Below are 20,257 nucleotides of genomic sequence, written 5' to 3' on the forward strand. Positions count from 1 at the left end.
TTTGGTGTTTCTCCGGTACCGGGAACTGAACTCATGACCTTGCGCTTGCCAGGCAGGTGCTTTTGCCGCTGAGCTAAATCCCCAGCCCCCCTCTGACTTTTCTTTCCTCATCTTCCACTGACTACATCGCATTGATTTTTCAAATGTTATGTCTTGCATTCTCCACTTCCCCACCCCCTCTACCTTTACTAGTGTAACTGTTAAGCTTTATAAATCTTCAGGTTACTAGTTAACTCTATGCTCTCACTGTTAAATACCGTTCTACTGCTGGAGGAGGTAAAGTTGTTCCATTTAGTAGATATTTACTGTAGGTCAATATTTGGTTTGTCTTAGTGTTTGTACTATGATTAGATATCTCTTTTCTATGGTTAAAGTACATTATTGCTTCACAGGGTACGTTAATATCTAGTTTGTCTTTGATGCTATTATTATTGCGGATTTTATTGCTATAGCCAAGGTGACACAGTTGTTGCTATTAATTGGTTTTCTCTGGATGCCAATATCTGGATTGCCCTTGTATCATTAACAATACTGTGACTGGGCACTGGGCCAAATACACTGCATCCTCTCCTTCAAAATCATCAAAGGTGGCTGGATCCTGGGACACAGGCAAAGGCCAATAGTTAACCATGCCTTGAGAACATCGCTGAAAAGCAGACATTAACTAAAGAGGTCTCCATGCTATCACCAAAGCTTTCCACTATAATCAACCTTCAAGCCTCAGCACAAAAAACAAACAGAAACTTGAGACAACAAGGCAACAAAATGCCCCCGAAAGTCCTAACTACCCCAAAGCTGTTCTATGGGGCATCAACAAGGAGGAAATCAAAAGCCCAAGGGAAAAGTTTATATATTCTTACATTCTACCTATTGTACTTACTTGGGTAAACGTCTCAAGACATATAGGTCAATATTAAAGGTAATTCATCATTCTATGTTTAATTTTTGATACTTGATTATTTAAATTGCTTATAGCATTTACATTTTCTTAACTTTCCTAATGAAGCTTATGTTCACCTCTGCTATTACTAACAGTGTTGTATATATATATTCCTGACAGCTCTACAGATGTGTCTTCTGTATTACAAAACCTGTCTTCACAAATCAATGCAGTGTCAGATTCTGCCTTTATTTTGATTCTGCTTTAAGCCTCAGTGACACGCTGATAACAAACCATATCTTCCTATGTCTCCTTTAGATCAGTCAGGATGAGACTTTTGATCCCTTGCGAGGTAGGATCAGCCTCCCACTTCAGCCAGGCAGTTAGAAGAAGATGAACACATAGCCCCTCTGCATCCCTTAAGAATAAGGAAGTAGAGTCTGGGGAAGAGAGTGAGATAGGATAAAAGAAACAAAGGTGGAAAATGGACAAAAAAATCATAATTTAAAAAATACATATTGCAGCTTCAGGACTCAAAACCAGTTTAAAAGATTACTTTACCTTCCCAAGATGCTATAAACCTGGGTCATTCCTTTCACTTGTAAATGGGCTTTGGCTATTCTTCACTTGCAGAACAGCTCTTTCCCCATCACCAGACCCCCTTCCTCTGCAGAAGAGGACCACCACCTTTCATCTTCTCTTTCCATAGATTTACAGGTTCCGTGGATTTCCACCCCAAAGTCCCCATAAATATACCTGGCTGGGACTACGATGCACCTCTCTCTCTGAAGGATCTGCACCCTATTTCTTTGAGTGTGTACTTTTAAAATTTTGCCTAGTAAATCGCTTTATACCTTTTTTTAAAAATTGAAGATGCTCTGGCACTTTCTGTGGACCGAACAAGGCCAGTCAAAGTCAGGAGGAAGACCTGGGACCTGCTTTACCCAAGGTTCTCCAACCAGGCTGCTGCCTTTGCTTTGCTGTCTCTGTGGATCTTGTGGCAGATGCAGTTAGTGTCATCCTCCCTGGGCCCTCTGTCCCTTTAGCTGGCTTTACATGGAGTCCCCAACCTCCAGCTTCTGCAAGGACTGGACACTAGGGACCAACACCATACCCTAATCCTGTATCTCAATGCCTTTCCACAAGACCCCAGAGGCAAGGAAACCCAGGCACAGCTGATATAGAGATGTGGGGGTATAATTGGCAGATGCAACTCATGATTCAGAGCTTTCCCTGGGATCACATGAAACCTAGACTGCGCCTGAACCTGGGTCTTTGCTTAGCTTTTTCCTCTGGACAGACTTGCTGCCCTCACTGTCTTACATGCTTTTCTGAGAGCATTCCTCTGTGAATCACTAGCATGAGAATTCCTGTCTCAGATGCTGCTCCCAGAGAACTTGATATCAAACAGATATTTCTTTGATATATTGTATTTATCTATCATGAATACCTAAAACACCCAGCTGCTGTAAATCACAGACATTAGTGGAGGCCTTGAACTCTCTGGTAGCAGAGTGTGGCAGGGTAGATATCAAGAGGAGCCAATGTTAGTCCCCTGTACAATAATCCACATGGCATTTAACCTACAGCAATGTATCCAGGGGGGCTGCCTAACTCTGTAAAATGCTGGGGACCCCTGCCTGTCCTCCATCTCTCTGTATTCCCAGCAGATGTGATGGAGTGGGAAAAAGTAATGAGTGTCAACAATATGTTGTCATGGCCAAGCAGTGGGTCATGTAGCAGTGGGTCATATAGCTAGAATATTAGGGTCTGCTACTGAGCTCATGTGACCTTGAGCAAGTTATTTAAATCTCTGCATTTCACTTTTCTTCTCTGTAAAGTGGGTACAATATTTGTACCTATTTCATAATATTGTTGTGAAGGTTAAATTTAATGCATGTTAATTTTTTAATGGTGCATAGCTATATTCTCCATATAAATTAGCTGTCAGTCTGATTTGCAGAGTATGTTAATATTAATCAGGGTATGTTATGGGCCCAATATGGATCCAATGGCTCTACCTATGCCAAAACACTATGGCATCCCTGTTCAAAGAGAAGGAACCTGAGGCCCAGGAGCTTAATGAGCACACTCTACAGTGTAAAGTGAAGCCCGCAGGTCAGGGTTCCCCAAGCGGGATTCTTCCTGATTATAGGTCATTTGTACCCACACAGGAAACCCAGCTCTGTGTGGGGCCCTGGGGCCTACTTCACGCAGCCTGTGCTTAGGGCTGACCACGTGGCCAGGGGCTGGCATGGGGCGTTCCCTCTTGGGTTTCAATTCTTCCTGATTTTGCCAGAGCAGCATGGGGTCTTTCTGTGGGGCCCAAACCCAATAAGGACAGGAATACTCGGGGCCTTGAGCCTACAAACAGTGTATGGAAGTGACCCACAGCAGTGCTGTTACCATTCTGTCATCATTTCCGAAGAGGATAAGTCCCGCTTTGGTGACCACGCCTGGCCGCTGGGCACCTGGGATGAGCAAATCTTCTCCTTCTGGCACCAGGCCTGAAGTGTTCAGCGTTGAGTTGAAAAATGTCAGCTTCTAACAAGAGGAGAAAACCACAAGATGGTGGATGAGAACGGGCCCCTGCTGCCAGCTGCCCAGACGGCTGTGCAGGGCTGAGAAGATGCAGAGGGTCTTGGGGGCCGCTATGATCGGAGAGCCATGCAAGGCCGAGTGATCCTTAGGCCGAGAACCTTGCTTCTCCTCAGAGCACAAACAAGGCACAAACAAGACCTGAAGAAGGTGAGATGATCTTCGAGAAGGCTTGGTAGCAGGGCTTCTTCCACATTTATTTTTAAGACCTTGGCAATGGGCATAGCATCAGACCCCAGGTGCAATGACACCAGAGGAAAATACACTCCAAATACACATTTGGAGTGAGGTCACTGGCCTTAGGGATGCCACTGAGTACTGGTCGCGGGGTCAGGAGATGCATTTGCCAACACAGAGCATTCTGCATCAGTGAGGGTGGCAGACATGCTCTGGACACAGGCGGGGCAGTCAGTTGGGGATCAGGAGTTTGGACAGTGTGGGTTGTGTAGAAGTCGGCTGCCCATGAGGTTTTGAAAAGGACCCTCACACATGGTCCTGCCACCCCTTGACCCTTCCACAGAGCCCAGGAACCCCAAGGGTCCCCATCTTCATCACGTGGTCTGCCGCTGCCCAGTCTCTGGTCCTGAGTATGCTGCCCCTTCCCTGGCTGGGGCCAAGTCCAAGTCAGAGCTGGGCTTGGAATCTCTGCAAACCCCTGGGGAAGACTCAATACAAACAATATAGCTGAACTCTAGTGTTGCAGCGAGTACCTGGAGGCCTCCAGTGACGTCAGAAATCTACCTTTTAGCTGTTAGATTGTGGACAGGTATTAGCCCTTGGGAAGAGCTGAGGGGTGGCGGGTATTTACATGGAGATGGAATATGGGCAACAGCTAAGACTTCAAATATATTTAACAGTTTTATACCCAGTGGGGCACACCAGGACAGTCCAGCTGAACTCAGCAGTGTGTGAACCCACCTGTCCACAGGCCTCTGTCCAGGCACCCGGCACCTTGTCGTTCCCACGGATCCAGTTGTGAATGGCCTCAGCTGGCTGGTCCCAGTTGATCTGTAGGGAGTAGGATATGTGTGCTCAGCTGGTTTATCCACAACCCAAATGGAACCCTATGACTTCTGGAAAGTGGAGTGAGCCCTTGTAAGTAGACCTGGGCTTTTTCCTGGACAATGGTCTCAGTCTCTGAGGTAGCGCCCCTGGTTCTGGATGTTCTCTGATCCACAGTCTCTCACAGGTTAAGCAGACTACAAAATGGCTTTGGGAAAAGACTGTTCTATTACTGTCAAATAGTCAATGTCCAACACAGAGTCCCTAGCACAGTGCGCTCAGGACTATCCCATAGGGCCCAGCTCCTAGCTTCTCCTCATGCACGGGGCCCATATAAACCGCCATATGGCACCCCACACTCCTGAAGTAGGGACACAACCCACAGGCCTCCCTTAAAGGTTCCTCTTCTCACTCTTGTTCAAAGTAACACACTGTCCTTCAGATCTCCTTAGGGGAGAAAGACTAGCACTAAGGCTGATACTTCATTCTGGCCCAGGTTCTTCTTCTTCCGTGGGAGTTTTACCTGCCCTGAAGAGAAACAATGCAGAACCCAGAAGGGTCCCTGTTACCTGCACTTCCGGGTGTCACGTGCCTCCTCCTCCCATGCTCTGCTCCGGCAACCCTGACTGGACGGCTGCCTCCTCTGGCCTTCAGCAGTTACAACCTTTCTGCCCTGGGATGGCCCTGGCTCAGTTTCACAGGCTGCCTCTGAGCCCTCAGCTCAGGCACACTTGGCCTGGACACTTACTTTGGCTGTTTCCTTCTTCTGAATTCCCTCGTAGGTGGCTCCTTCCTCAGGCTGAGGGAGTCTGGGGGCTTTGCCCTCTGCGATGAGCCTGACAGCCTCCACCTGTGGACAAGTTGGCACCCTTAGCAGGGGAAACTCCTGCCCTCCTGGTTTCCTGGGGACACAGCAGGCTCCTGAGAACTATGGGCCACGTGAGCAAGTGGAGTTAGCGCAAATCTAACCTACTCTGCACATCGGGCATAAACCCATCTCTAACATGCTTGGCTTCCCATCGTGTGGAAGATTTTACAGTTTCTGAGATATTAGAAGGTTCAATATAAAGCCCTGTGCAGGATCTCTCTCTCTCTCTCTCTCTCTCTCTCTCTCTCTCTCTCTCTCACACATACACACACACACACACACACACACACACACACACACACACACATACTTCTCATCTGCTGTCTAAAACCGTCTCTGTCTTGTAAGGATCCTGAGTCCCAAGGTGGGTTTGGAGGCACGAGTTTAGAGGTCTGAGATGAAGAAGTTTCTTTGTGAAAGGGAAAAGGAAAGTGGCTGGGGGAGAATTCAGGGAAGGGAGAGCCAAGGACTCTCTGTGACAGAAGAGACACAGAGGTGCCAAGACTGGGAGAGAACTGGGGTATCCGAAATGCCTAGAGCAGGCCTGCCCAGTGGAACATTCTGGAGTGATGGACACAGCCTCTGTTTGTACAGTCCAATTCAGTGGTCAGGAACTATGCATAGTTACTGGGACTTGAAATGTAGCTACTGAGACTGATGAACTGAAAGTGTGTGTGTGTGTGTGTGTGTGTGTGTGTGTGTGTGCGCATGTGGTGCTGGGGAGAAAAACCCACTGGGGAAAGTGCTCTCCCACTGAGCTACATCCCCAGACTCGAAATGTAAAATTATAATTATTTTTAATTAATTGGAATTGGTGTATGTGTGTGACAAGTGGCTGTTCTATCAGACAGTACAGCTCTAATGGGTACTTGAGTTGTTTGCTGTAGGATGTGCAAATACTACCCTTCTCTTTCATACTAAATGTCCAGCAAGTCTTCTTTGCTTACTACTTCTGAAAGCAGGTCATTTCATGGGGGAAAATAGCCAGAGGCATCTAATTTAATACAACTAAAATGTAAAAGGCAGATGACGTGAAATAAGACCTGAGGAGCAAGGGGACAGCTGACATCTGGCTTGTAGTGACACTTGTATGTAACTGTCATGCTTGCTAATTGCCATGTGCATATGTGCTCCTTGTGGAAACTTCCCATGCTTGAAGCCTGGAATATCACCTGCCTTTGGCTATCTCCGGCCAGCCAACAGCAGCCTGTACAGACACACAACACTGAGAGCCTCCTCCACCACTGCAGGGTCAGGCCCCTGGGGCCAGCCTGCCCGCCACATCAAGTACAATTTCCCAACATCAATCATCCTTGTCTTTTCCATAGTCCTGCCCCAGTGCCTCTGGCAACAGAACCTCTCCCATTGAAAATACAGACCTTGGAATTACAATTGTGCTGACCTTCTTTCCCCAATTGGCCACAGGAAAAACCATGTGACTGAGGCAGCCAATCAGAGGACCCCATCACCCTGGCCAGTGATTGGGTCAGGAAAACCCACATGACTCCAAATTAGCCAATAGAAGTCTTGCCTGACTATTCATTCACTACTTTTAGGACAGGGATGGGTGGATGTGTGGCATGTTCTCTTTTCTGGGAATCAGGAATTAGAAGCTTTGAGCTACCAGTAACTATCTTTCCTCTCATTTGACACAGCCAATCTGAGGATGAAACTAAGCAGAAAAGCTGAATCAAAGTATGAAGAAACAGCAGTAGAAACCTGGTGATGTAGCTTCAACTTTTGGATTTATCCACACTTGACATCCTCCTGCCTTTATTATTATCTATTAAATGAGCCAACAGTGTCTCCTTCCTGGCTAAAACCTTCTGAGTTGGGTTTGTCAGTTGTGACCAAGAGTTCCTCTAAATTCAATACATTGTTTGTGCTGTAGAACCCTGAAGTAAAAGCTCCCTTTCTGCAGAATCTGGTGTTCCTGGCCAGCTCAAGACAAGCACTTGCTTGTAAGGAAGGCAAGCAGAGAGGAGAGAGTGTCTAGGAATGGAGAGGCCTTGTGGGCATGGGTGTCAGGAGAAAGGGCAGGCATGGATGGCTCCCAGCCCTTACCATCCCTTTGATGCCTTCAGGGAAGAGGAATCGGTTATACAAGGTGCTGACGGTGTCATCTGGTAGCACCTCACATTCCTTCTGAAGTAGAAGGTCCCCCGTGTCCAGACCATCATCAGCCCAGAAGATGGTAAAGCCCCCTTTCTTATCTCCATGGATGAGGGTCCTAGAAGCACAAGAGTGAAACCCTGAGTCCCAGAGGAAGAACCACCAAAAAGGAAGCCCTAGGTGGAGCCCTATGGCCCCTGTCACCCTCCGGCACGTCCTCTTCTGCTCCCAAGGATGACTGATACTTGTTGTACAGGAAGGGCAAGCTGAAGGGAAACAACATTTATTAATACCAACTATGTGCTAGATACCATGCTAAAAGCTTTTAATGCCTTATGTGACTTACTCTTTATGACAGGCATAATAAGCACGGTACGCTCATTTTACAAATAAGGAGACGGAGGCTCAGAGAAGTGAAGTAACATCATCAAAGATCGGGAAACCTGTTTTCCAACCAGACCAGAGGAGATATAAATCCATTCTCTTTTTGCAGCTCAAATGGCCCGCTTACTTGGCCACCCACCTGACAGAGCAGCCCGTTTACCATCTCCTTCACCTTTCTCATTATCTCAGATTGTCTTGTGTGGGTGACCCTGCACTTCATCTGTTGTGCACATATATGTGTGTGTGTGTGTGTGTGTGTGTGTGTGCACGCCTGCATGACTGGGGATTGAACCCAGCGCCTCTGCCCTGAGCTACAACCCCAGCCTTTTTGAAAAAAATTTGAATTTTGAGGCACAGTCTTGCTAAATTGCCCAGGCAAGATTTAAACTTAAGATCCTCCTGCCTCAGCCTCCCAAAATGCTGGGGTTTCAGGCATGCACCATCATGTCCTGCTTTCCCTCCATCTTCATCTATTTCTGTGCAGGATGTTGCTGAGAGTAAAACAGTGGGTGGAGCCGTGTCTCTGTGGCCCTCTAAGTGCCCTTGTAAGAGCTGCTAGCCCTTTCTGTCCCAGCCGCAGGGACACAAATAGTGTTCACCTATGCCATCCCATCTCTCAACATTCCACCAATCTGTGTTAAAGATGACATCTGACATGTACGACAGGCACATCCCTGAGACCCAGCTTCAGGCTAAAGGAGGATGATAATTCAGACAGATGGAGGAGATTTGTAGGGACACGAGTCCCCAGCGTTTTTGTCCCATCTCACCAGTTGATGGCTGAAGCCCCGCGGTGCCTGGGGAGCAGAGATGGGTGGTAGATGATGGAGCCGTGTCGGGGAGCATCAATGACCTCCATGGGGATGAACTGGCTGCAGAATGGCAGAACGTTGAGCTCAGCACCCAAAGCCTGGTATTTGGTCACCACATCGGGCAGAGCCTGTCCTCGTGCCCGCCAGCGGGGGAACTTGAACACGGGGACCCCATCCTTCTCAGCCTCCACGCCTGTAAGACAGCAGATAAGAAAACAGCCGCTCTCAGCTACTTACCCACGCATGAGCACGTCTGGCTGTCCAGCAAAGTGACCCCAGGCCTGCCCTTTATGCCTGCCTTCCAACAGCCCCGCTGCTGCCCAGCCAGGTTCCATCTGTGGCCAGAAAGGGTGATTATTTTGGACTTTACTCCCCAGACACTACCTTCTGCTAATCACCAGGACCCCTGTGTACCCCCATTTTCCAGATCCCGCGGGGCCCGACAGCTGGCTGTTCAGCCACCCGTCTCCTGAGCTTCACTATGCCTGGCACTGAGTGACTGGCTCTCTGCCCTTCCACAGCTGTGTGTGATGGGGCCTGGGACTCCGAAAATTGGATTTCTACTTGATCAGCTCTTCCCTGTCTAGAGAAAAACTGAGGTGCTGGAGGAAAGAAAGAGTATGGGGTTTGGTTCTTTCTGTGGGGTTCGCTTCCTCTGACTATCGCCCCAGGCTCAGTCCTTCACCTCACATGCCACTGCCCCTCCCTCGTGCAGAGGCTGAGCTGTTTTTGGTATCTGCACATTTAGCCTCAGTGCATGCACATGCCCAGGTGTCTACCGCTGCACAGCCCAGTCTCAGCCTGCAGGGCCCTTTCTCTGGCCCAGGGTGAGCAGTGAATCCTCACAGGTCTCATACAGAGCCCAAGCCCCCCAATTTCGTATTTACGGAGGCTTCCTCTGATCTCAGCCTCAGAGGTGGCACCTGCTTCTGTCAGCCACTAGCTCCTTCCCCCTAATACTTAGGGTTTTCTTTGGCCTTCCATTCTTCAATACCTAACGAACACTTCTAGAACATGTGCTGTGATACCCACCCCCGCCTCCATCTAGCGGAACCCTCCTCTCTGGCCTTCCTCTCTGCCACCGTGTCTGAACATCAGTGGTTGTAAGGGAGGGTGAGATGTGATGTAAGCATCTTGGACTGTACTTGCAAAAGGGGTCCCACTGTGGTCAGTGAAATACTTCTGCAAGATACTTCCTGGTCAGAAATCAGGGTTGAGCAATAGCCTCAACTAGGCTGGAGCTGGGTCCAGCGGCAGCAACTAGTGTCACTGGTTATCTGGGGTGCGTGTCTCAGACTGTGCTAGGGTCGGCCCAGGCTGGTATCAGCGGTGCTGAAATGGAGTTCAAGGACTAGGCTGCAGTTGCTCAGCCTGGGGGCCCCAGCATTGCTTATGATCCATGCCCCTTTCCTGGCCAGTCCTTTAAGCCACCTCTCTTAATCCTGGTCTTCTGTCCTTAAGCCCTACCCTACTGTCTGCCTCTGTCAGGGCTGAGAAGGACCAATGAGTATCTCTGGAGAATCTGTTCATCTAACTGAGACTCTGGCTTCTGTCCGTGCTGGGGTTCCCAACTCAAAGGCAATAATTCTGGCCTGTGATTCTCCAAAGATGTTCTCCCTAGACCCAGGGGTACCAGCATCATCAGGAACTTGTCAGAAATAAAAAGTCTCAGAATCCACTCCTAATCTCTGAGTTAAGACGCTTTCAGACGGGCTGAGCCCTCTGAGTCTGCCCCCACTGTAAGGGTAATACGGTGCATGTCTACCATTGACAATGCTGAATCCAGATGACCCTGCCCTGGGAGCCCTTCAAGAGTCTGGGCACTGGGTCAGAGAAACTCAGAGTGGGACTTCGGACCACGCCGGGCTTCTCCATGGCCCTTCCTTAGGATATGAACTCCACCTCACAATCAGATGGGCTGGGTGTCTCCACTTTACTCCAAACGAGCCCGGCAGGCAATTGGTACTGGCACAGAAGTCAGGGTGGACAGGTTAAAGATGCTTCCCAGTCATGGCTCTACCACAAAATCCTGAAGACTTCTTCACCCACATGCTCCCGAACCCCTCACTCACCGAGGGGGTCAGCCTTCCCATCCTTGTCTGGGATGGTGAACACACCCACTATCTCATGACCCTCCTTCCTTAGGTGGCAATAAACTTCCTGGCCAAACAGGCTCTGCCCGATCACGGCAATCTTCATGGCAGCAGAGGGAATCTCACAGGTACCTGGGGAAGGAATCAGGCCCAGAGTTAGACAGGGATCATAGGCCCCAAGGAAGCCAGAACTTGGTCAAGAGAGGGCGGCTCACAGGACTTGGCTGGCTCTGCCCTGGCTGTATCCGTGGCTCCGTGGGCAGGAGGCTGCTGCAGGGAGACTGCCGCTGTGAAGGGAATGGAGGGAACTGCACACCTAGCCCAAAAGGTCTGTACACGCAGCATCTCAGACTCCACAACAGGAGAACCAGACAGTGACTGTAGCGTTAGGGGATTTCTTCTTACATTCCACCAAGTTGGCATGCATTTGAGCATATTTCTATAAGTAATCAGTTTTGCCACCTAGGTCAAATGTCCTCAAATCTGTTTCTTAATTTGTTAAAAAGAAAGATGGCATGTTCCTTTAATAGCCTCCAGTCTACAAATTTGGCTTATTTCCGAGCCAGGGTGCCACAAAAGGGGCAGAAAGGAAGTTCAGCCCCAAGCACTGCCCATCTCAGCCTCAGCAGCCACGGGTGCCTGGTGGAAAGGGGGTGGGAGTGCTGCCAGGATGGACTGAACAAGGGGAGGACCTGTGGAATGGAGCATAGCTAGGCAATGCAAATATCTCCAAAGTTTGGTCATTCCTTTACCTCACTCATATCCGCGGATCCTAAACCATTGGTTATGTAAATTCTTTAAACTGTTCATTTACCAACTTTTACATATTTTTGGGAAAATTTTGTTGACAAAGTATATACTTCACACATAAAGAAAATAGCGCAAACCATAGGTGTACAGAGTTGTGAGTTTCCCAGGATGTTTTAGGAGTTCCGTGCTAAGAAGTATACAATATAACCTGCATTTCACAATGTCACATCTCTTTCTAATCTTTTGTCTATTTTGGTGGCTGGGGTAGTCTTTTTTCTCACAGGAAGTTTTTTATGGGTGTTTTGTTTTTAAATGAACTAGAAGACTATGAGTCTTTTTGCCAGATACATATATTGAAAACATCTTCTCCAACTCCGTTTTTTGTCTTTTGATGAAAAATCTCCTTAAAATTTATTTAGTTTCTTTTTATCAAAACTTTCCTTTTATGGATAGTGGTTCTTGTATTCCATTTAAGAAATCCCTGTCCACTCCAAGTTCATATGATGTTCTCAAATCTTTGTATTGCTTTTCACATTTAGATGTACAGTCCTCTGGAAGAGACTTCTGTGTACAGACAGAAGTTCAGAAATATTCTCTCTACATGGATATCAAATTAACCTAGCACTAGTAACTGAAAAGGGCTTTCTTTCTCTACCAGAAAGAACCCCGTATGTACTATCTCTTGACCTTTATTCCATTCCTTTGTGCAGTTTGGCTATCTTTGTATTTACTATCACTCAAAAATTTTTGTTATGGTGGTACAGACATAAAAGGTTTTTTTTGTTTGTTTGTTTTTGGTTTTGGTTTTTCTCCAGTACCGGGAACCGAACTCACGACCTTGTGCTTGCCAGGCAGGCGCTTTGCCACTGAGCTAAATCCCCAGCCTCTATAAAAGTTGTCATTTAAATCATTTGAAGGGTACCGTTCAGTGGCATTATTTATATACACAGTGGTGTGCAAACATCACAATCTAGTTTTTAAATTTTTCATGGACCCAAACAGAAATTCTTCATGAAGCAACAACTCCCCATTTTCCACTACCGCTACCTGCCTGGCAACCTCTAATCTATTTTCTGGTTCTCTGAATTTGCCTATTCTATACCTCAAGTAAGCTCTTTATTTTAAAAAATATTGGGTTATATTTTTGTTACTAGCATATAGAAATACAAGCAATTTTGCACATCAGCCTTGTATTAACCAACAACTTAATTCACATATGTTGACTGTTGTGAGTTTCTAAGTGTACTGTCTTGTCAGTAGTTGTAGTTCTCTCTTTCCAATCTTGATGCCTTTTATTTCTTTTGTGAGTGCAACCGCCACCGTGTTGCACATAGATGATGGTGGTAGGTCCCATCTCATTTCTGACCTCAGGAGGAAACTACTGTTACAATACTTGCCCATGTTTTATTTATTTATTTATTTATTTTTTGGTTTTTCTCCGGTACCAGGAACCGAACTCACGACCTTGCGCTTGCCAGGCAGGCGCTTTTGCCGCTGAGCTAAATCCCCAGCCCCCTTGCCCATGTTTTAAAACAGGTTAATATGTTACGAAAGTTGCTTTCTACACCTGGCTTGCTAATAATTAAAAGGAGTTGACTTTTATCAAATGTTTGTTTTATATCTCATGGAATTTTCAACTTGTTTTATTTTATGGTAGTGAAGTACCTTTTACCCAATTCAAAACTAACACTGGTTGAAGAGACAAAACAAGAGTTGTAACTTTAGTCAGATATGGCAGAGATGCTGGCATTACAGGATGGAGAATTTAAAACAATATGGTGACCAGGCATGGTGGCACACACCTGTAATCCCAGCATTCAGGAGGCTGAGGCAGGAGGATTGTTGTGAGTTTGAGAACAGCCTAGGCTACAAAGTGAGCTCAAGGCTGGCCTGAACTGCATAGCGAGACCCTGTCTCAAAAAGACCAAACAAACAAACAAAAAAACCCAATATGGTAAATACAGTAAGGGCTTTAATAGAATAAATGGACAACACACAAGAATAGGTGGGGTGACATAAGCAGAGTGATGGAAATGCTAAGAAAAAAATCAAGAATTTGTTCTAAGAATTTTTTTAAAAACCTTATAATTCATGTGAAGAATGCCTTTGAGAGGTTTATCAGCAGACTGGACACAACTGAGGAAATGAGTGAGCGGGGACAAATATCAATAGAACACCCCCAAACTGAAGTATAAAGAGCAAAAAGAATGAAAAAGAACAGAATACCCAAAGCTGGAAATGTAGCCCTTGGGTCAGCTCAGGCTGTTGTAACAGAATACCACAGACTGAAGATCTGAAACCACGGACAATTACATTGGTCACGGTTCTGGAGGACAGGCAGTCCAAGATGGGAGTGCTCATAGAGTCGACATCTGGTCAGTTCTACGTCCTGGTTTGTGGACTGCTCTCTGACTTCTTACAGTTTTTTCACATGGTCTTTCCTCTTGGGTTTTCAAAAGGCAGACCTTTCTCTCTCTCTCTGCCCTTCTTACTGGCCATGAGTCCCACTGTGGGGGCTCCACCCTCAATCACCTATTTTAACCCTGAACATCTCCCAAAGCCCCATCCTCAGCACCCTTGCATTAGGGGTTAAGAGTGCAACAAAGTCAAGGAGGCTGGGGCGGTGGGGGATGTTCAGCACATGACATACACATGATTCAGTTTTAATTTTCCTTTTTCTGAGCATTTAAAAACTGTGGAAGGAATGATAAATAACACTGTGAGTACTTAAAATTTTAAAACTTTCTTACAATAAAAGACACAATGCCTTTAATTTCCCTAAAAATATTATCTCTTGTTTCACTTCAAACACACGATACAACGTTCTTGCCTCTTTCTGAAGCGGTTCTGGGAATCCTCTTCTGGGAATCTCTTTTGTCAGTGAGGTGTGATAAAATATAAGGTGAATGCCGCTGCTGAGTGACATCCAACAGAAAGGCAGGCTCGTAAAAACATCATGCTGTGTCCTCATCTACCTTATTCACCGGACTTGACACTGTATGACTTCCGGCTCTTCCTTAAAGTCACAATGACCACGAAAGGTAAATGGTTCGAATTAATCCAGGACATCAAGGCAGCCGTGACAATCAGTGCAACTAAAGACAGTGGCTGCTTTGTTTGTGGGTCATGTACAACCAAAAGGTCACAGGAACCAGATGGCTGGGATGCCACGTAGCAGACTGGACTTTCCTGAGGTGCCCACCTTAAAGCCACCAAGCACTACATAGCATGGGAACAATGCTCTGAAAATGGTAAAGACACAAACTGTGGTCAGTGCTGTGAAGAAGTGGGCATTCGGCCTGTCCTTACAACTTAGTAGCTAAAACCAACTTACAGTGATGGCATCTGACCCTTCCCCACATGTCAACCAATGTGGTCTGCTCAAATGTGTCTAAGAGTTTCTGGCAGTCTTTGGGCATAGGCAGTTTTACTGATCTCAGGGAGAGGCAGTTCAAAGCTAAGCCGAATTTCTAGGTTTCTTTTGGAGAGATGCAAATAGGTATTGACATGATTGTTGGGCCTTCTTCCTACTAACACCGTAGCCTGGTCATCTCCCTTCTTACCCCTAGAACAGTGGCAGCGTGCTCCAGCAGGCTGTTTGTATAATCAAAAGCTCTAAAAGGCTTGGCATTACTTCCCTGGAGCCTTCTGCCCCAGTGCCATGGGAACTGGGTCTGACAAAGCAAGGAAGTGACATGCAGAGCCTGGGAAGCAATTGCCCGTGACTGTAAAACTACAGATCGAAAAGGAGCACTTGTGCCACGAACCCCTCTCAAAGCACTCCACTTCCCTTTGAGTGCATTTATCCCATCATTTTGCCATGCTGAGAAGCCACTCTGGAAGTCCCCTTTTGTGAATGTCTTTAGGGGGTATGATTAGAGAAGATACAATGACTTCTGCTGCCAGCTGCTGCCCAATAAAAGACAGGCTTATAAAAACATTACGGTGTGCCTTCCTCTACCTTATTCACCAGATCTGGCACCTTGCCGCTTCTGGCTCTTCCCCACAGTCCGAGTGACCAGGAAGGTAAATGCTTTGAATTGAATCGGGACATTGAGGCAGTCATGACAATACAATGAAAGACACTCAAAAAAGAGGACTTTGAGAACCGCATCAGAGAGTGACAAGAATGATGGGGTAAGAGTGTCCGAGGCAAGGGATAGCATTTTGAGATTAATGCTAATGTGTCCTTTACTGTAACAGTTTCTTTTATTTTAAACATTCAACAGGTTTCAATCACACTTTGCACAGTGTCATTAATCCTTGATCACTATGCAGAGCTATTCGGAAGAGGAAAAGTAGGCATGGGCTCTCTGCTCATTCCAGGGAGCCATTGTGGACACTGTTTTGTTGGGATTCTTCCCCGAACTACTTTATTCATAAATATCGTACTGCAACAACACAAGGTGTATAAAGGGAAACAAAACAAGGCAAACAATCTCTCCACTGCATCGTCATGAGAGAATCTGCAAGCCCTCTTCTGTAATTAAAAATGCTCTGTATCTGAAGAAGTATAAAAACAATATTGGGACACTGTAAAATTTTTCCAGTGTCAAATAATATAATACAAAATATAGGCATCTTAGTTTTATTATCTAGAAGGAATTGCTTATTGCATTTTTGGCAATAACCATCGTAACTTAAAATAATACATTATGCCTTTACTTCTTGATTTGTCAATTTCAGAGCACAGAACTGACTCCCTGCTAGTTCACTGTTACCCAAGAACCTAGCAACTTTGCTAATTCTATTGTTTTTGCTTTTTTTCCTCTATTGATTAGTTTGAAGGTTGGAATAAACTTTCCTTCCCTTCTCTTCTCTTTCCTTCCCTTTCCTTCCCTTCCTCTCCTCTCTCTGTCTTTCTGTCTCTCTCTCTGTCTCTCCCTCCCCCTGTTTTGAGACAAGATCTTGCTATGTTGCCCAGGCTTCTTTCAAATTCACGGGCTCAAGCTATTCTTCCCTCTCTGTTCCTAAGTAGCTGGGACTACAAGTATATGCCACCGTACCTACACATCTCTATTTTTGATATATAACATTTAGTAGAGGTCAGTTAACTTTTTTCAGACCAAGGGGACAACTGCATTCATACGTATTCTATCTTCTGTGGTCCAGAGCCCTCACCACTCACTGGTTTAAATTGAGTCCAGTGGGAGTTAATTTACCCCACAGCTATTTTTATTATCCAGTACCTTTGGCAGCAGCTTGGAGAAGCTAGTACTCAAGCTTCTTCCAGAACCTGAGGGCAGAGCCAGAAGCTGTGGGTGGATAAGGGGTTGACTTAAGTGGGAAAGAGTGCACCAGCAGCTTTTGCAGCACGGGCAGGGCTGAGGCCCAGCAGCTTCTGCACCCAGAAGAGATGGGTTAGGTCCAGAGAGCCTGAGGCCGTGTGTTCCTTCTGTTAGTTATAACCCATATCATCTTGCTGACCTTTTTTATGCATTGTGTTTTTATTTTATACATGTGGTTCTTTTCTTGAATATCATTAAAGCTATTTAGTAAAACATATTAGTCTGCTCTCTTATCTGAATGATTTGCTGAAGGTTTCCTAGGGACTCAGTTCTGTTTATTTTAGTCCTTATTTACTGGACCTCAGCCATGTGAAACTGAGGTTCTTTTTTATACTTATAGAATCTTATAACAATAGTAAAAAACACTTTATAATATTTCTAACAGTCAGACATATTATAACTGCCTTTTAATATCAACTTCTCTAATTGTCATATCAATTAGGGATCTTGGTCCTAAATTTTCCTCTTTTTTTTTTTTTCTTTGTAATGCTGAAGGTGAAATCCAGGACCTCCTGTATGCTCGGCAAGTCTCTTGCATCTACTCACCCATTCATGCACCACTTTGGAACTCTTTTAGCCAGACACCTTATAATTTCATAAAACTTAAGTCAAAGTGGATCACAGACCTAATCATAAAACACAAAACTATGAAACTTGTTGAAGATTTACAGAAATCTAGATGACTTAGTGTTTGGCAATAACTTTTCAAAATATATTGCTAAAAGATCTGTGAAGATAGAATTGATAAGCTAGACTGCATTAAAATTAAAATGTGCAGCTCTGCAAAGGACATTGGCAAGAGACTAAAAAGAAGAAGTTATAAACTAGGAGAAAATATTAATAAAAGATATATCTATGGAAGAACAACCCACTCTTAAAATTCAATAAAAAATTTTAAATCCAAATAAAATAAGCTAAAGACATATCAAAGATATATAGATGGCAACTAAAAATATCATATCATTAGAAAAATACAAATTAAAACAGCAGTTAAATACCACTACAAACTGGGCGTGGTGGCACACACCTGTAATCCCAGCACTTGGGAGGCTGAGGCAGGAGGATGGTTGTGAGTTCAAGACCAGCCTAGGCTGCAAAGTGAGCTGAAGGCCAGCACGAACTGCATAGCGAGATTCTGTCTCAAAAAAAAATACCACTACACATATATTAGAATAACCAAAACCCACAACATTAACAACACTAATTGTTGGTGAGGATGTGGAACAATAGGAACTCTCATGCTGTCAGGAAAATGGTATAGCTACCTTGGGAGACACTTTGGCAGGTTATTGTAACACTAAATATACTTTTATCTATCATAAAATCCAGCAATCACTCCCTTGGCATTTACTCAAATGTGTAGAAAATTAAGGTCTACAACACACACACTAGGAACATAAGACTGGGTCCAGTGAGCTCATCCCTTACTTTTCTAATGTAAATTTGTACTTTAGTTTAAGTAGCCAGCTGTACATCTCAGTACATTTCCCTGAGGAATACAAAAAGCAATCTATGTGTTTACCCACTTGGTATGATGAACAGTAAGGTACGTGCACATGTGCAAAAGTGACAAAACAGGATTTTTACCCACCTTATGCTCCATATGACTTTGTTTTGGTTCTGTTTATCTGAGCATCAGACAGGGTCCAATAGACCCACACCACTCCAGGATTTGTTAAAAAATGTTTTCTTTTGATTTTTCTAGTAAAAGTATCCCTCTTCAGTACAGTGGCACTGAAAACCCAGATTTGCAAAGTTCTGGAGGGGGTCAAAGGTGAATCATCAGATTACTTATGCATGGATGATGAAAACACTCCATTATGGTAAAATATATGCTTTCATAACAGAAGGTGGTGTGGGTGTATGATGATGATAGCAATGATGATGATGATGATGATGATGATTTTGACATTGGCCATGTGAGCCAAAGTTCCTGTGACAATGAAATGCAGCAAGAATCAACTGATACAGATACACAGAATGCAGACCTCCTTGTTTTTCTTTCTTCAGATAATGAAGAAAACAGCAATGTGAGTACATATTTGACTAATCAAAATGTTACAAAATGGCTAGGCAACTAAATGGAATGATCCAGTGTTAGAACTAGGTCTGAAAATATAGTGAGGGTCTTGGAGGGGGTGAAAGGTATTAGACAGAATGTCAGCACTGCCATTCAGTGTTGGACATTGTGACAGATGAAATGCTACAAGATGCTGTGGAATACACAAAGGCTGAAATGCAAGTATCACATTCTGTATACACCAATGACCATATTAAAAAATGTATTTATTATGACACTTCACCAGCTGAACTGAAAGCATTCATAGGTCTGCTATACTTAGCAGGGATTTCTCATGGTGATCATAGGAATGTAAAAGACATTGAAAATTGATGAATCAAAAGATGTAGATGAGAAGACTTATGACACTTTCAATTTAAACATTTATCCTGGAACTCAGCCATCAGGTCCTTATTTATATAGCAATAGACCAAATGATTTTATGAACAGATTTGTTGTTCCCATCTCCCAAACTAATTGGAATGTGACATTCAAAAATTGGTTTATCCATTTCCAATTGATGTTACATTTGCTAACAGCACAAGTTGACCGCTGTAGAAACTGTGCACAAGAACAAGGCAGAAGTTCCAAATGAAATGCTGCAATTCCAAAACAGAGAATTGTATAACACAATCTTTAGATGTCAGAAGGATATAACATTGGTGTCATTTATGACAAAGAAAAACAAACTAGTACTACTGATGCCAACATTTCACTATGATGAAAATATTGATAGGGAAATCTTGAGAAAATGGAATCCTTTGGTTTCTACAACAAAACCAAAAGTGGAGTAGATGTTGATGAGTTATGCAGCAACTAGATGTCACTTGAAACACAAAGCATTGGCTAACGGTTGTATTTATTTAATCCTAAATGTGTGTGGCATAAATAGTTTGATAGTTTACAAAGAAAATAACAGGTATGAAATATCATGGAGAAATTTTCCTAGAGGATTTGGACTGGAGGTCAGAAGATATCATTTACAGCAGAGGAAAAACAAAATGTTTCTGCTCAGGGAGCTATGCAAAAAAACTGTGAAGCACACTGGTGAACTGACAGGCACAGAATCACAAACACCTACGACACCAACAGGAAAACAGGAAAGATGTCAACTGTGTCCAACAAGAAACTACAGGAAAACAAAATATAAATGCTATCAGTGTGATACTTATATATGGAACATGCAGTAGTGATGTGTGAAGACTTCCTTGGGTGTGACAGTTGAAACAAAGCTTATTTCTGTGGTAGACTTTTGTTTGTGCTTACATTGTAGGTCACATAGGTTTAGGTTTTGTGAGCAAGTAAACAGCTAATGTGAAAATGCTGATGTCTACTTTAAGCACTCATTACATATTTGATGTTTTGTTTATTGATATCTTATTTCCCTGCTAAGTACACATTACACAACGTA

At 44.6% G+C, this 20,257-nt stretch overlaps 1 protein-coding gene across 1 annotated transcript in view; it reads right to left on the minus strand.

The window, feature by feature from the left end:
- Nucleotides 1–20,257, minus strand: part of Aldh1l1 (aldehyde dehydrogenase 1 family, member L1) — an 85,741-nt gene that overhangs the window by 61,577 nt on the left and 3,907 nt on the right. The window contains exons 2-7 of the mRNA XM_005383830.2: nucleotides 10,729–10,881; nucleotides 8,615–8,849; nucleotides 7,413–7,578; nucleotides 5,229–5,330; nucleotides 4,397–4,486; nucleotides 3,287–3,424 (exon numbers count right to left, since the gene is read on the minus strand). Of these exons, the coding sequence (XP_005383887.1) occupies nucleotides 3,287–3,424; nucleotides 4,397–4,486; nucleotides 5,229–5,330; nucleotides 7,413–7,578; nucleotides 8,615–8,849; nucleotides 10,729–10,855 (858 nt within the window). The 5' untranslated portion in view covers nucleotides 10,856–10,881. The remainder of the gene's footprint in view (nucleotides 1–3,286; nucleotides 3,425–4,396; nucleotides 4,487–5,228; nucleotides 5,331–7,412; nucleotides 7,579–8,614; nucleotides 8,850–10,728; nucleotides 10,882–20,257) is intronic.

This window comes from Chinchilla lanigera, unplaced genomic scaffold (assembly GCF_000276665.1).
Source record: "Chinchilla lanigera isolate Chin_1 unplaced genomic scaffold, ChiLan1.0 scaffold00020, whole genome shotgun sequence".
Classification (NCBI taxonomy): Eukaryota; Metazoa; Chordata; class Mammalia; order Rodentia; family Chinchillidae; genus Chinchilla; species Chinchilla lanigera.